This window comes from Macrotis lagotis, chromosome 1 (genome assembly GCF_037893015.1).
Source record: "Macrotis lagotis isolate mMagLag1 chromosome 1, bilby.v1.9.chrom.fasta, whole genome shotgun sequence".
Classification (NCBI taxonomy): Eukaryota; Metazoa; Chordata; class Mammalia; order Peramelemorphia; family Peramelidae; genus Macrotis; species Macrotis lagotis.
In genome coordinates, this window is record NC_133658.1 from 897579834 (window position 1) to 897596275 (window position 16442).

A 16442-nucleotide genomic window follows, 5' to 3' on the forward strand; every position below is an offset into this window, starting at 1 on the left:
TCCCCCATCAGAAAGGCTCAGAAGGACCAAATGGAGAAAAGCTCCAACAGCTAGGTGGACTCTACCTAAGGCCTATCTTGGCCAGATACCAGAGCCAGGAGCCCTTGCCCTCAGGAAGCTTCCATTCCATGGGGGACTAGGGTCAGATTAACACAAAGGGACTTGGAATGGGAGCAGATCAGGAAAAGCACCCCCAGAGCCAAGCCCGGATGAGGACAAGAGCCTCAAGAAACATCAAAACAAATCACCCGCCAACAGCCAGTGACAAAGCTCCCTGGGGGCCAGGTGCACCACCTTCCTCTCCTTTGCCCAGGAGCCAGAGGAACTGCATCGGGCCCAGCCATCTCCTTCCCCGGGTTGAGCTCCAGAGGGGGCCCTTCCACTCTGGGCTGCACTGCAGGTTCAGGTCTGCTGAAGGAGATGGGTCCAAGCTTACCAGGAGGAAGGGGTCTTCCTTTGCAGGCTTCTCCTCCGCAGTCAGTACGAGAAAATTCACCAGAGATCGGAGCATCACCAGCAGGATGGAGAGGATGAAGACGAAGAGCTCCTGGCGATTCTCCTGGAGGATTCCTCTGGTCACATAATAAATGCAGAACACTAACCAAGACAAATAAAGAGAGACATGTGTCCATCACCCACAAGACACCTGTGCCTAGGATCCTGTCTGGGGTGTGGCCTGCCAGACCCCTCACCAGCTGGGCCCATTAACTTCTTTGCAGAAGCAGGGTGACTGGCAGCACCAGCCCCTTTAAGGGTTGACTCTAGGGACAACACAAGGCCTTTCCCAATTCCTCCAGCTGTTAGTGTCCCTTCCCCTCTGCCCCCCCCACATATTAACTTGTGCAAAAGTTCATGGTGCTACTAAACTTTTCATCATCAGAAGAAATGACAATAGAGGCAAAATTTATTTATTTATTCAATGTCACGCCAATCACACTACTAAAGAATTATTTTGTAGAACTATAAAAAAGGAGAAAAGGAGCAAAAAAAATCTTATGCAGGAAAAAAGGTCAAGAATCTTAAGAGAAATAAGAAAAGAAATGGGAACGAAGGGGGCTGGACAATGGCAGATCTCAAACGACCCACCAAGTAGTTCTATTAAGCCAAACTGGTAGTGGTTGGAGGAAGGGCTCAACCAAAGGAACAAATTAGGGAGACCCCAGACAGACCCATGGACCAATAAACACATGACCCCAGTTATGAGGGAATGGAGCGTTTGACAGACTTGTGGAAGGAGCTGGGAGCTCTTCTGGCCTCCCCCCTGCCTCCAGGTGTGGCAGTGCCTCCTTTCTCTCCTAAGGTTTAAACTCAAAGTTTGCCACGGACAATGATATTCCTCCTCTCCTTGTTGACAACAGCTCTGGCATGGACAATGCCCCTTGGATCACCTTTCCCTTCCATTGCTGGGCATTCTAGACATCAGGGTGGGTAGAGACCAGAAAGACTATGTAGGGGGTGAAGCCCAGAGCAAGAGAGATACCCCATTGAATGTGGTACTGTCACCAACTCGAGGATATGGAGAAGACCAGGCATCATACTTTCTACAAAGAGCTCTGCAAGGCCCTTGATGAGCACGCCGGGCTGCTCAGAGAAGTTCCCCAGAACTCCAAAGCCAACAGAGAAGAGATGCCTTAGATCATGGTTGAGACCTTCAACCCCCCAGCTGTGTTCCACTGGGATTGTGATGGTGTGACCCACACTGGACCCATTGATGAAGGTCCCACTTTCCCCATGCCATCCTCCATATGGATCTGGCTGACTGTGATCTGACCAACTACCTCATGAAGATCCTGGACAAGAGAGGGAAACTGTGAGTGACATTAAGGAGAAGCTGGACTCTGTCACCCTGGACCTTGAGCAGAGATGGCCCTGCTGTATCTGACTCCTCTCTAGAAAAGAGCCAGGAGCTCCCTGATGGCAGCTTACCACTAATGGCAAAGAGAGGTTCCAAGGCCCAGAAGCTCTATTCCAGCCACCTCCCCTAGGTATGGAATCCTTCAACTCCATCATGGCGTGAGATGTTGACATCTGTAAAGACCCATCTGGTATCATCTGTCTAGTGGTACCATCTTGTACCCAGGCACTGCCGACAGCAGGCAGGGGATTAGCGCAGTGATGATCAAGATCATCACCCCACCTGAGCACAAACGCTCTCTCTGGATTGGAGGGTCCATCCTCGCATCTCTTTCCACCTTCCGATAGATGTGGATCAGCAAGCAGGAGGAGGATGAATCACAAATACTTCTAAACAGACTATTTGTGGATTTTTTGGTGATTTGTCTTTTTTTTTTTTTTAGATTTTTGCAAGGCAAATGGGGTTAAGTGGCTTGCCCAAGGCCACACAGCTAGGTAATTATTAAGTGTGTGAGACCAGATTTGAACCCAGGTACTCCTGACTCCAAGGCTGGTGCTTTATCCACTACGCCACCTAGCCACCCCTGTCTTTTTTTTTTTTTTGTGATTTGTCTTTTTTTTTTTTTTTGGTCAAAAAGGTGTGATAATTGCCAAAACAAGAGATGAAATTGGCATGGCTTTATTTGTTTTATTATTGTTTTGGGGGGCTGTGCTTGACTCAGGATTTAAAAACTGGAACAGGGAAGGTGACGAATAGTCTAAGTTAGTTGGAGGTAAACTTCCCAAGTTCTGTAGGACACTGTCTTCAGAATACTGACTGTAAATTTTGGAGGTTTTTGCAAGGCAATGGGGTTAAATGACTTGCCCAAGTTAGGGCAATTATTAAGCTGGATAATTATTAAGTGTCTGATGCTAGATTTGAACTCAGGCCCTCCTGACAAGATCGTGCTCTATCTACTGCAGTACCTAGCTGCCCCCTCATTTTTTAAATAAGTCATTTTAAATAATTGTATAATGCATTGTTAAAGAGTAACTTGCCTCTGTGAAGGCTATCCTGCTCTACAAATTAGAGCAAAGCACTTACTAACGAAAAATCCAGAAAGGGAGGAGGGTAGGGGGAAATCAATAATTAATGTAAATTCATGTGATCTTTTTTAAAAAACCTTTTTTGTATCCTCCACCTTAATACGTGTTACTATTTTTAATTGTTACCCATAAAGGATGGCCCTCTAAACTCTCTCATTGCCCCCAAGTTTTATAAGATTGGTGCCAGGACTTGGGGGGAGGAGCTTTACCTGTAGACTGACTTTAAGACCAGTTCAAATAAAAATGTACATATTAAAGAAAAAACAACAAAATCACAAACTTCTGGAAGAATGGTCAGATCATCTCCAAAGGGAAGAGACCGGCCACTGACTGCCCCCTTAAGGTTTTGCCAAATGTCTGTCACATTGGGCATTTAATAAATGTTTGCTGATTGATGTCCCCTATTGCCAAGGACTCCGGGAGCTCTCCATCTGCTAGACAGCTGTGGTCATCCCCAGGAGAACAGGGGCTCCTGGAGGGCAGGACTGCCTAGCCTCATCTTTCTATTTGTACCCCCAGCACTGTGCTCTCGGCTTCCACACAGTAAGAGTCTAATCAATGTTTCATCCATTCATTCAATCACTTTGTACATATGTGGTCTGCACTGGCTTCTCTGGTGGCTACTCTCCAAGAAGTAGCGGGCAGGGCCAGCCTTGTGGTGGGCACCTCCTACATCTGTGCTGAGTTGGAAGGCTGGGTGTGATGAGTAGAGAGCAGGACCTAGGGCCAGGAAGGCTGAGCCTTGCCTTGGTGGGCCAGGAAGCTGGGCCATCCCCTCAGCCTCCTTCCTCCCCTGTCTCTCCCAGGACAATCTCCAGAGCCTGGTCCCCTCTGGCTCCAGCATGTCACAACCCTCCTTGGGAGCTTTCTAGAGCCACTGGGCTTGGTCCGGTTTCCTCCTGGACCAGGGGAGGTCTAGGACAGAGCAGACGAGGGATCCTTGGGGTCAGCTACTGGCTGAGAAGGAAGCTATTGAAGGGAGCTGATGGATGCCTCCCCTTGCCCCAGAGAAGGCGTCTTCCACTTGAGTCAGCTGCGGGGAGTTGTGGCTTCAGGAGTGTCCTGGAAGGAAGGACCCCCATTAATGGACAGGTTCCCACTGTCTCATTCTTCATGGACTCTGACAGGAAGGGTGGGCAGTTGGTCCACATTGCAGGAAGGCCTCTCCCTGGAACAGTGGCATCTTCCAGGGAACAGACAGTCGGTCAGTCATGACCTTGGCCTCAAGAAAAGATATTCATGCGATCTCTGGTAAGTAGTTAAAGAATCCAAAAAGAGGCAAAGAGAGCCCTGAGATTTGTCTAGGGAGGCTTCATCTCCCCTTCAAGAAAACGACCCACCCATTCCAGAGAAGTCAAGACGTCCCGAGGGAGACAGCATGAAGCGTATTTACCTCATTCTATGAAGAAAACACTCACTGACCTCTGGTTCATGGGTCTGGCTGCCCTTTCCAAGGCCTGTTCCCGTAAAAGAAGCTGGCAAAGCAGCCTTGCTGGTCCCTTGTCCAGAATTTCAGTATGATTCTCAACCTCAGCCCAAGCTCCACAGCGAGCCAGGTCAAGGTCACAACTATTTTTAGGGTCAAAGCTACCACAGGGGAATCTGTCCAGCCACAGAGCCTCCCCTGGCCCTTGTCCACCCATGCTGACTTTCCATCATTAGAAGAGCTCCTCGGGCCCCTCTGACCACAGAGACTATCTGTCTTGGGATAATTCCAGGCCCTCCCGTTATTGCTGGAGTGATCCCTACGGCAGAGGCCCCTGTTCCCCCATCACCTAGGACTGTCCTCCCAAGCCAGCTACCAGGACACAGGTTCTGCCACTTTGAGATGATGGATATTTCTATGAACCACCAAGATGCCCAGAACTCATGGGGACAAATGGTGACTCTGACCAGCCTCCCTACCCACTGTTCAGGAAAGCTGCCTACCACAGAGGCAGTGGGACCCCAGGTAGATGTCAAGATGCCAGTCCTCATCAGAGGGCCAAACCAGCTGGCTCAGGTTAACGAGGAAGAAGCCGGAAAGTTGTCTCCATGACAGAAGGTTGTGAAGCTGGTCACCAGCCCAGGGCATATAGATGGCAGGGCATGGTCTCATTTAATGGAGCTGTACAAGTAGAAGCACCAATTCAGTAGGCTCTGGACTAGGCAGCACCTTCCCAAGCCAAGACTCTGATGGTTTTAGCAATGAGCTGGGGGCCCTCCAATTCATCCCCACCATGCTCGGCACAAGGGCCTGCAGCGGGGCCCCTGGAGAAACACTTGTTGGCTCTATACAGCCCAATCAATCAATCAATCAATAGGTGTTTACTAAGGGTCCACTGGGTGATACATGGGTTCCAGGCCCTAAGGGGACAAAAACATAAAAGGCTTCTTGGCCTTCCAGAAACTCAAGAGCACAGAGAAGCTGTCTATAATAGGACACATGCAGAAGATTCTGGAGGTGACTGGAAGGCGGAAGGCTCTAGGGGTAGGGGGACTAGGAAAGGCCTCCTGCAGAGGATGAGGCTGGAGAAGATGCCAGGAGGAAGCCCAAGAAGCAAGGGGAGGAGGGGGAGAGGAAAAGCCCCAGGGTCTGCCCTCAAGGCAATGAAAGGTGAATCCAGGGTACAAGGAGGACCCATGAGTTGAGGAAAGGGGGGAGAAAAGGAAAAAAGGAAGGAAGGAAGGAAGAGTAGGAAGGAATGAAGGGAGGGAGGGAAAGAGGGAAGGAGGGAGGGAGGAAGGGAAGAAGGAAAGGAGGAAGGAAGGGAAAAAGGAAGGGAGGGAGGATGGGGAAAGGGAGGGAAGGAGGAAGGGAAGGAAGGAGGCAAAAAGGGAGCAAAGGAAGAAGAGACCTGAGAATTGACTCCAGGATAGCATCCTTCTTGAGGGCTCCTTCCTATCAGTTGAAGGCCACAACCTATTCTGGAGAAGTAGAGATTTCCCAAGGGAGGGTAGCATGAAGCTGAAGGGAGGGAGGGAGGGAAGAAGGGAGGAAGGAAAGGGGGAAGGAAGAGAAAAAGGGAAGGAGGAAGGTAGGATGGAGAGGGAGGGAGAGAAAAGGGGGTGGGAGGGAAAGAAGATGAGGAGGGGGAGAAAGGGAAAAGAAAAGGAGAAGAGGGAAGGGGGCCGGGATGGCAGGGAGGGAGGATGGGAGGAGAAAGGTGGCAGCTTTCATGGCTTCTCCCAGGAAGGGTGTGAGAGGCCAGCTCTCTGTTCTGCCCCATGCCCCTCTGGGGTGGAGGGAGGTGTTTTTGCTGTCCTTCCCTCCCAGGCCAACAGGGCTCCCATCCTTGGGGTCGGGATGGGGATGACCTGGGGCTGGTCCCCTGCTTTATCAGGTCCCCCATCCACCGTACAAGAGGCTGCAGCACTTTACCAAGTACTAAGTTTTCTTTAGATTTGTGGGGAGCCCATATCCCAACTGGGTACCCCAAATCCTCACCGTGTTTAAGCTTGTAGAGGCTCTAGCCAGGATGCTGCATGTGGGAGAAATTCATCAACCAAATCGGGGATCTTGCTTCCCTGGGGAGGGATGGCTCCATCCCCAAGGTCCAGTGGCAAGGGAGCCCCCGGCCCCCAGAACCAGGGCAGGAGGGGACAAGGTCTGCTGGTCGCATTAATTAATCTCTGGCTGCGTGCCAGGCGTGTGTTAAGCATCGGGGACACAAAACTAGGGAAAAGGCAGCACCTGCCCTTGGGGAGCTCACCGAGCCAGGGACAGATGCGGGATTCCTGCTCTTCAGAGAATTATCACTGAAAATGCAGGGAAAATATGAAAGGGGAAAAACGGACCCCAGAAAACCTGCAGATTTCTGTCAACATGGATAAAGGAGATAAGCAGAATGAAGGCCTGCCCCCTCTCTTGCCCCTGGCCCCCTAGGGGGCCCCTCTCAACACAGGGGGTACACCTGCTTCTTTCCCTGGACCTCCAGGACACCAGCCCTGGATCCCACCCTCTTACCAATGCTGATGAGCTGAATGAGGGAGACGGTGAAGTTCTCGTCGGACTTCTGCACGAGGGTCTTGATGGTGAGGCCGATGATGCTCAGGAGAGACACCAGAGTGATGCAGAAATAAACTTTGACTGGGCAGGACAATTCCGACCATGGTTTTATCTGGAAAAAGAGATGGCGGTGACCATAGAGCCGGCCAAGGGACTGGTCCTGGCCTGAGGAAGGCCAGGTTCAGGGCCTGCCTCTGTCTTCCACTAGCTGGGTGACCCTGGGAAGTCATGCCACATCTCTGGGCCTTGGTTTCCTCATCTCTCAAGTGGGAACCTGGCCAGCCCTGAAGCCAGGACCGTGGGCAGTCACCTCATACACTGACAAGTTAGTGCCCTCAAGTGAACTGCCCTCAAGGTGCCCGTGTTATGGGGAGGTGGAGAACGCATACAGCCGTAGGGTAGAGAGAAGCAAAACATATCTAATTAACGCTGGGGAGGGGGGGCACCAGGAGAGGATTCATGTGCTGCACGGTCCTTGATGGGAACCAGGGATTTGAGGAAGAAGAGGTGGGGAAGGAGAGCCCTGTGGGCATGCCACACAGCCTGGGCAAATCCCCGAGGTAGGAGATAAAGGTCATGGCAGGGAAACAGAAAGGAGCGCCGATTGGCTGGACCATGAGGGCAAGCAGGGAAGGACTGGCCACTGAGCTTAGAAAGGCAGGTAGAAGCTGCAGGCTGGGGCTTGGAAGCCTAAGTCAAAGGAGGCTTCTGGAGATTCCCAAGGAGGGGAGTGGCATGGTCAAACCTTTCCTCAAGGAAATTCCTCCCGACAGAGGCCCTTCCCCTGGCATCAATGAACCGATTTTTTAAAATAGTTGAGTAATTCTATCTAATTAATTTCCTTTTTTCAAAATATTATTTATTTATGGCAATGGGGGTCACACAGCTAGGCAATTATCTGAGGCCAGATTTGAACTCAGGTCCTCCTGACTCCAGGGCCGGTGCTCCATCCACTGTGCATTATTTCATCTTGAGATAATGGTTCATATTGGTTTCCTTTGTAATCCTCTATTTTATTCTATAGGTTTAACAGAAGGTGTCCCCGGATTTCACCAAACACTTGAGAGGGGCCAGGCCAAAAGAAGGCTCTAAGACTATGAGTTATAACAAAATACTCTTCACACAAAGAAATGCGGACCTAAACTACTAGGGGATATTAACTGCTAGTGAATTGGTTGAGCCAATACAACAAAAATAATAATGCTACTTAAATGAACTGATTTAGTGCCATGCCAATCAAACTACCAAAAATTACTTTATATAGGGCAAGAAAACATATGAACCATTATCTCAAGATGAAGAATCTCAAGGGAGGGGCAGCTCAGTGGCACAGTGGATGGAGCACCGGCCCTGGAGTCAGGAGGACCTGTGTTCAAATCTCAGTCATTTGATATGTTCTAGCTGTGTGACTTTGGGCAAGTCACTTAACACCATTGCCTTGCAAAAAAAATAAAAAACAAGAATCTCAAGGGAAATCATGGAAAATGGAAGGAAGGAAACAAGCCTAGGAGGACAGCAAGCTTCAAGACAATCTGGTACTGGGCAAGAACACAGAGGTCAACCAGTAAACAAGTCTGGTACAAAACACAGAACAAATCAGGCCCAGGAAACCTGGTGTCTGGGCAGCTCAAAGATGCCAGTTATCAGGGCATATGATTAAAACTATGCGTTGGGACAAGGGGAAAGTGGTCTGGCCAAAAGGAGGGATAGACCAACATCTTACCCCGTGAGAAGCACAAAATGTGTGGGTGACATAGGGGTAAGGGGTGTGATGTCTGAACCAATCAGAGAAGTGAGGAAGAAGTTACCTGTGAGATCTCTGGAGGGGGAAAAGGTCCTGATCAAACAAGAGACAGGAAAACCAGAAGGTAAAGTTCTGATGACAAAATTAAAAAAACAACTTTTTGCTCAACAAAATCAATGAGGAATTAGGGAAATAGGGAAAATTTTTGCCGCAAGTTTCTATTGGTATTTTTTTTTCCCTTGAGGAAACTGGGGTTAAGCGACTTGCCCAAGGTCACACAAATAGTAAGTGTCTGAGTTCATATTTGAACTCAGGTCCTCCTGATTCCAAGGCTAGTGCTCCGTCTGCTGCAGCATCTAGCTGCCCCTTGCAGCGAGTTTCTAAGACATGGAGAACTGATTCAAACTTATAAGAATAAGAGCCATTGTCCAATTGATAAATAGTTGAAACTCTCAAAATTCATAGGGAAAAATGCTCTGAATTCCTCACTGTTACAGAACTGTTCATTTCCCCACTGTTTCTCTCTGCCCCTGAGACCCTCCTTCCCTCTGACTGGAGAGGGGCTGGGGTGGACGTCCACCAGCTCCTCCAGATCCTCAGTTGGAGGAGGGCGCACACTGGCCACTCCTTCCCTCCGGCCTGGAGGACTTGGTCATGCCCCCGTGCCGGGGGACCTCTCCCCACTTTTGCCTTTTCCCACTAGACTTTGAGTTCTGGAAGAGCTGGGTGTGCCTGTGTTTTCCCGATGCTTACCACGCTGCCTAGTGCATGGTGGGTGCTCAGTTTAATGACCACTGGGCTCCTACCTCGTGCCCCCAAGATGGCCTAAGATGGCAGGTGCTGAAGGGGTGGTGGGAAACACTGGTGCAAACAACCTGGACATTGGGAACTAGGTCCAAAAAGTTATTACACTGCCCAGACTCTGAGATCCTGCTCCTAGGTCTGTGTCCCAAAGAGACCAAAAAAGTGTGTCTTTCATTCCCAAAGACCATGACATCAGGGAGGTGATGCCATGACAAGCACGTGTGCTGGCTTGGGTGAAGCGGGGCCGGGCTAGGTCCCTGGCCCCACCTCTCCTCCAGAGTCAGGAGGAGACAACTGGAGATCACCCAGGGTGCAGGGCAGGCAGGGTGAAGTGACTTGTCCAGGGTCACCCAGCTAGTGAGTGTGTAAGTAAGGGCAGCTAGGTGGCACAGTGGATAAAGCGCTGGTCTGGGAGCCAGGAGGACAGGAGTTCGAATCCTGCCTTGGACACTTGACTCAACTTTGGGCCAAAGAGACCAAAGAAAGAGAAGACCCAGAGGTGTGAAGATATTTGCAGCAGCGCTTGTTGTGGTGGCAGATGGCTGGGATACAAGAGTACTGTTCTCTAAGAAATGATGAAAGGGATGGTTCCAGAAAAACCCGGGAAGCTTCGGACGCACTGTCGCAGAACCAAGTGGGTGGAACACTTTGCCAACAACACTGTAAAGACACACATTCCTGAAGGACTTAAGACCTCTGATGGAGGTGCCAGAGGATGCCTGATGAAACCCCAGGGCTCCTGCTGTCAGAGACACGAGGGACATGAGGGGAGAGTGGAGACCGAGGTTTTCCTTGGACTCCATCAATGCAGGAATTATGTTTGGAAGAGGGGTTTTATTTTTCTTTCATTTTCCAGCTGGGCAAAGGTGGATTTGGGCCAATTAAAAAGCTTAATCTTAAAAAAAATCTTTGAAGAAGGGAATTTCCACACTGAAAAGTTTAACCTAAAAAAGGCAAAATCTGAACAGAGGACTGAAGGGAAAGCAGCCTGGAGCAGGAGCTCTGGGCTGAGTCGGGAACAAGCTCCTTCTGTCCACTTCAACAAACATTTATTAAGCACTTGGTATATATGCAAGGAAGAGACAGCAGGAAATGATGCAGAGGATGGAGCCAGGAAGCCCTGGGTTCAAGTCTTGTCTCCGAACCACTCTGGCTGGGGGATGAGGCAGAAGAGGTGCTGCCACACACAAATGAAAGGACTTCCCTCCCCAGGAGATCCCAGGTGCACCTGTGCTGGGCTGGAGCCTGTCTTCCAGAAGCTTCCATCCTGCAGCAGAGGACCCCCCCCAAGCAATCTTAGTGAGAAGGAGTGGTCCCAGGGCAGGGGCATGGGCGCAGGTGCCTGTCACCTGAGGAGCCACTGGAAGGAGTGGGCAGGAGGGGGAGGCTCCTGGCCAGCCTCAGAGTGCAGAACAAAAGATGTGGGGGGTGAACTGTGAGTGGAAGGGCAGCCCCCACCCCATCACACAGAGGAGGGTCACCAAGGTCCCTTCCAGGCCTCTGGCTGGCTTCTTGCAGGGTCTCCTGGGCTAGGGGAGCCCTGCACCCAAACACCACCCAGCCGGTGACCCCCCCAGGCCTTGTGGCCTCTGGAGAAGTAGCATCTGCAGGAGCACCAGTGAGGGGGAGGGATGCTGAGGACCCCCTTCCACTCCTCCCTTGTCATTGCCCCCTCCCAGGAGCTTCTGCCAATGGGCTGCGTTGGGCTGGACTGGCACGCCCCCCCTGGTGGCAGTGGGGAGCCTGGCAGGGGCCTGGGTAGAGACCAAGACTGATCTAGGTGAAGAAAGAAAATGAGAAAAACCAGAATATCTCTACAGAATCTGAATGAAGGCTACATTCATTTTTTAAAAATTTCTATTAGGTGGCACAGCGGACAAAGCACCAGCCCTGGAGTCAGGAGGCACTGAGTTCAAATCCGGCCTCAGACACTTAATAATGACCTAGCTGTGTAGCTTTGGGTGAGCCACTTCACACCATTGTCTTGCAAAAAAAAAATTCTCTTGTGTTTTTCTTTCCTGTTTCCTGTTTTCTTTCTTTTCCCTTAATCCTAATTCCTCATCCATGTGAACATGTTAAACACAGATGTGTCTGTACAATGTTCTCCAGTCTGTCCGCCGCTGAGGGGAGGGGGATGGAAGGAAAGGACGAGGCTTAGAAATGGGCACCTGCGGTGGACAAGGCTGAAAAACTTTCATAACGTGTAACTGGAAAAATCAAACATCAATTAAAGAAATTAGAAATCCTCTAGAGAGGAGCCCAAAATGACTGCAGACCCCCAGATCCGCCTCAGCTGACAGCCTCCTCTGTTTCCTCTCTGTAGATGGAGGATCTCGCCCAGACCGGCCTGGCAAACAGCCATGCCTATGGACGGGGGCTGAGGCCGCCAGGCTGGCCAAGACCAGGCAGATGGAGCCTGGGGCCCCGCCGGCACTGCAGCTGGGGGGACGGTGCTGCAGACGTGGTCTGGAGAGCTGCCCGGCCAAAGCCCCCCCCCCAGTCTGGGAGCTGGGACAGAGAGGGAGCCCCTAGGGCAGAGGCCCCGGCTCAGCGCTGAGGGATGGGGCGTGCCACCTCCAGAAATCACAAGGTTTCCCTCCTGATGGGTCCAGAGCAAAGTAAGGAGAAAACTAGAAAGGATGTTGGAGGCTCAGAGGCAGGCGGCTGCGCCCCAAGCCAGGCCCTGCAGGCCTGGGGGAACAGGCCAGAAGCGCTCTCCCCGCCCCCCTTCTCCACTGCAGTCCATGCTTGACCCACGGCGCCCCCAGTCCCGCCACCCAGGACCTCTGCCAGGGCCCCACTTGCTTCTCCCCGGTCCCAGTCCAGGCCTGCGGCCACTCCAACCTTCCTAAGGCACCGCTCTGGACACCCCCTGGCCCCGGCCCTGCCCCCCAACTTCCCTTTCTGGCCTGAGCGAGCTTCCCTGGCTCCTGGGCCAGACCGGAAGGTTCTCAGCACAGGGACCATCACGGGCCAGTCCGGCACCCAAAGCCCGAGGCCTCGAGCCCACGGTGCAAAGGAGTGGAGGAAGGAGAAGCACCAGGCAAAGACTGTCTGATCCTGGCAGCGCTGGGAGGCAGGTGTGCCAGGACGGATGAGGGGGGCTCGGGTGCCGGGCCCAGGCTCCCACAGGCCCTGTCTCAGGCTGGATTCGAACTCGGGTCTCCCTGACTCCCAGTCCAGCGGGGTCTTAATAGAGTCGGCCAACTCCAGGGGAGCCCCAGGCAAGGGGAGGCGCAGGGATCCGGTGCAGACACCAGGACAGGCTCTTCCCAGGGCCCCCCCCCCCTGCAGTGGCACTTACCGGACCACAGGGCGTCGGGACCAGGTCCTGGTGCCGCGGGGTCAGATTGGGGGCTGGGGTATCGCCAGGCTCCGTGCCAGGAGGAAAGATGAGCTCTCTGAAAAAGAGGCAGGAGAGATCCGGTCAGGTGTGGCAGCGTGGCAGTGCCCAGGCCGCCAGAGGACACGGCTGGCCCAGGCCCCAGGACAGGCTGGCACACACGGTTCCGGGGCTGCACGTTTGTGCCCAGCAGCGGCTCATTGGCATCACGGCTGGGCCTCCACCAGCCCCTGCACCCTCCTCCAGCTTCTCGGACAGGCGAGGAAACTAAGGCCAACGGGGGTGACGTGCCCGGGGACGTGCCCGGGGCGCCCGGCCAGGAAGCTGCGCCGGACACGCGGCTGGGACCGGGCCCTGGTCCTCCCTGGGGCCCCCCACCGCCTCTGCTCTACCTCCTTGTCCTCACCGGGTGGCACTGGTGGTGCCCCCGGCCCAGGCCCCGAGGGCAGGAGGCTGTGCCCCCCCCAGGGCAGGGGCCTGTGCGCCCCCAGGGCAGGGGCCTGTGCCCCCGAGGGCAGGGGGTCGTGCCCCGGCCCAGGCCCCCCAGCTCTCCCTCTGGCTCCCCCGCTCCCACCCAGCACCGCAGGGCCCGGTCCCGCGTGGGCCGCGGAGGGCTCCGGGGGGCCCCCCCAATCTGGAGCCTCAAGAGGGGTGGCAGGGCTGGCTCCTCCGTCCGTCCCCCTCCCCCACCCGCTGGTCACAATGGGGGGGCGGGGGGCAGAGTCCAGCAGGGACCCCCGGGGTGAAGCCTGGGCCCGAGCGCGGGGGGGGGGGGGGGGGGGGCCTCCTCCCCGGCCTTGGGGCCGAGGTCCCTGTGGGGGGGGGTCCCTGGGGCCATCAGAGGAGGCAACCCCCCCCAGTTGGACCGGTTCGGAGGGGCCGTGGGGACCAGCACTTATTAAGCCCCGACTGTATGCTAGTGACGCGGTGGTGGAGACTGGGGATCCAGGAAAGGGAGAAGCCAGGCCCCGGAGGGGCTGCAGCCTGGGGGGTCCCCAGGATTAAGGGGGTCCCTGGGGGAGAGGCTTCGATGTTGGGGCTCAGCCCCCCCCTCCTGTGGAGGAAAGAACATTCAAGAGGAAGTTCAGAAATAGCATTTATTATGCTCCTGCTGTTTGCCTCCCTGGGCCGGGCGGGGTGGCAGGGGCTTTTGTTAGTCGGGGGGGGGGGTCATCATTGGGGAAACTGTGGCACGGCGGGCATCTGGGCGGGGTCAGCCAGCCGGACAGCCTCACCCGCGGGGTGTGGTCTGCGGGCGCCCCCCGGCGGCCACTAGGCGCCTGGACAAGGGCGGCTTCTCCTCCCCCCCCCGCCCATGACGATGGTACAGTCCGGTCCACCCCGGCGCCGCCAGAGGATTTGGAGGTTCTTGTCTAGAAGCTACCATCAGGCGGGGGGAGGGGGAACCGACCCTTCTCTCCGCCGCGATTGGACGAACCGTGATCAGGTCCGGCGCGCCTCCTCCGGGATGAGAATGGATCCGTCCGGAGGCCACCAATGGGCGGCGCGGCGGAAGGGAAGAGGCGGAGGCTCCCCCCCCAGGGTCGCAATGGGACCCTCCGGGAGCCACCACTAGGAGGGGCGATCGGAGGGCGAAGCGACGCCAACCTCCCCCCGCCTTGGGAGGAGCGATGGTAGCATCCCCTCTCCGGCGCTCCCCCCGCCCGGTCAGGATGGGACCGTCCCGCGGCTGCCAATGGGGGCGAGGCGGGCAGGACCACCGTCGCCTAGCAACGCCGCAGCCGCCCCCGCCGGACGGCCGGACCGACCGACGGACGGACTGACCGACCTGCTCCCCTCGGACTCCATGCCGGCGCTGCCCGCGTCCGCCGCCGCCTCCCGCTGCCTGCGCTGAAGGCGGCCGGAGATGCTGCGGCTTTGCGGCTACATGGTGGAGGCGCCGTGGGGGAGGGGCCGCCGGGCGGGAGCGGGAGACGGGCCGCCCCGAGCACTTCCGGCGCGTCACTTCCGGCGCCGCGCCGCCCGCCGCCTCCGCACTCCTTTTTTTAAAAATACTTTTATTTGTTTTTTCCAACAACTATATTCGTTACCCGCCGTTTTGTTTGTTTTTGCGAGGCGATGGGGTTAAGTGGCGAGGCCAAGGTCGCAGCTAGGTCACGATGAAGTGTCTGAGGGCGGATTTGAACTCAGGTCCTCCTGACTCCAGGGCGGTGTACTCACCACTGCGCCACCTATAATTTTTGTTTTCCTTTTTTATTTTTTTTCTTCTTTTTAGATTTTTGCCAGGCAGTGGGGTTAAGTGACTTGCCCAAGGCCACACAGCTAGGTCGTTATTAAGTGTCTGAGGTCGGATTTGAACCCAGGTCCTCCTGATTCCAGGGCTGGTGCTCTATCCACTGCGCCACCTAACTGCCCGCATCTATCATTTGGGGGACAAGGTTTCACGTTTCACACTTTTCTATCTTTCTCCCCAGACAGAAAGCAATCTGATACAGGAGTAATTACTATTTTTCTATTACTAATATTTCATGTGTAATTATACTTAAAAGGTTCAAACTAATCTTATCATTTACATTCCTTTTTGAGTAATGAGAGAGCGCTGGCCCTGAAGTCAGGAAGACCTGGGTTCAAATGTGGCCTCAGACACTTAATACTTAGGGGCAAGTCACCTAGCCCCGTTGCCTTGAAAAAAAAATGTGGAAAGGAGAAAAGCGGGGCAGCTCCCACTACTCACATAGGTGAGTGCTCTGAAAAAGGACCACGATATCAAAGAGGTGACAGGCCAGTGACTTGGCTTTGAGTGACTTTCTCCTCTGGAGTCATCTTTGTCCAGTGGCCAGATAGCGATCAGGAGGACTGGAGATGGCCCTGGCCAGACCTTGGCCTTTTGAGGCGACTTTATAAAAAAGGCTGAAAAGAAAGGAAGCAAAGAATGACCTCATGCCTAGTTAAAAACAATTAAAAAGCTCTGTAGAGGAGGGGAAGACCTGCAAAGTTCTGGCCAAAACAGAAACAATTGTTATTGCCATTCATTCCCAGTCAATCAGGACTCTCTCTAGTCCTCCTGAGCCATACCTGGCCAGTAGACCCAGATGGCTCAGGAGGAGAAAATGAGGCTGGTAACAACACAGCCCCCCCCTCATTCAAATCTAATTCACCTGCATGCCATGGCATCACCCTCCTCAATGTCATGGCCCTCTTCCAGAATGAGGACAGACAACAGTTATGTGCCAGCTAGGTACACATCAAGGAAGAGAATGAGCCTTCAAAGAATATCCATTCTATGGGAGAAAAATAATCACATGCACAAATGTGTGTGTGTGTGTGTGTGTGTGTGTGTGTGTGTGTGTATGAGGTGATGTATTTACACAGGAGTCCATACTTACAGAAACTTGGTATGTGTATATACAGACATTATTGTATGTGTATATACATATTAACAAACACACATAGATATGTCCTATATGTGAATGTGTAAGTATGTGAATTATACACAGAGCAGCAAAGTGGGGCAGTGGGTAAGTACCGGGGCACCAGGCTTGGAACTCTTCAAACGTTCAACTCTGGCCTCAGACACCTGACTGATCTTGAGCAAGTTAACGCTATTACCCTAGTTCTTTAGCTATAAACTATAAAATGTGTTGGAAAAGGAAGTGGTGAGC

General features: G+C 53.5%; 1 protein-coding gene across 1 annotated transcript in view; it reads right to left on the minus strand.

Moving 5' to 3' along the window:
* The window catches only part of LOC141508486 (uncharacterized), a 36717-nt gene extending 21518 nt beyond the window's left edge, over window positions 1-15199 (minus strand). Inside the window, exons 1-7 of the mRNA XM_074217158.1 lie at window positions 15186-15199; window positions 14055-14819; window positions 13730-13873; window positions 13226-13453; window positions 12781-12877; window positions 6887-7040; window positions 437-597 (exon numbers count right to left, since the gene is read on the minus strand). Of these exons, the coding sequence (XP_074073259.1) occupies window positions 437-597; window positions 6887-7040; window positions 12781-12877; window positions 13226-13453; window positions 13730-13873; window positions 14055-14819; window positions 15186-15199 (1563 nt within the window). The remainder of the gene's footprint in view (window positions 1-436; window positions 598-6886; window positions 7041-12780; window positions 12878-13225; window positions 13454-13729; window positions 13874-14054; window positions 14820-15185) is intronic.
* Window positions 15200-16442: the final 1243 nt, after the last annotated feature.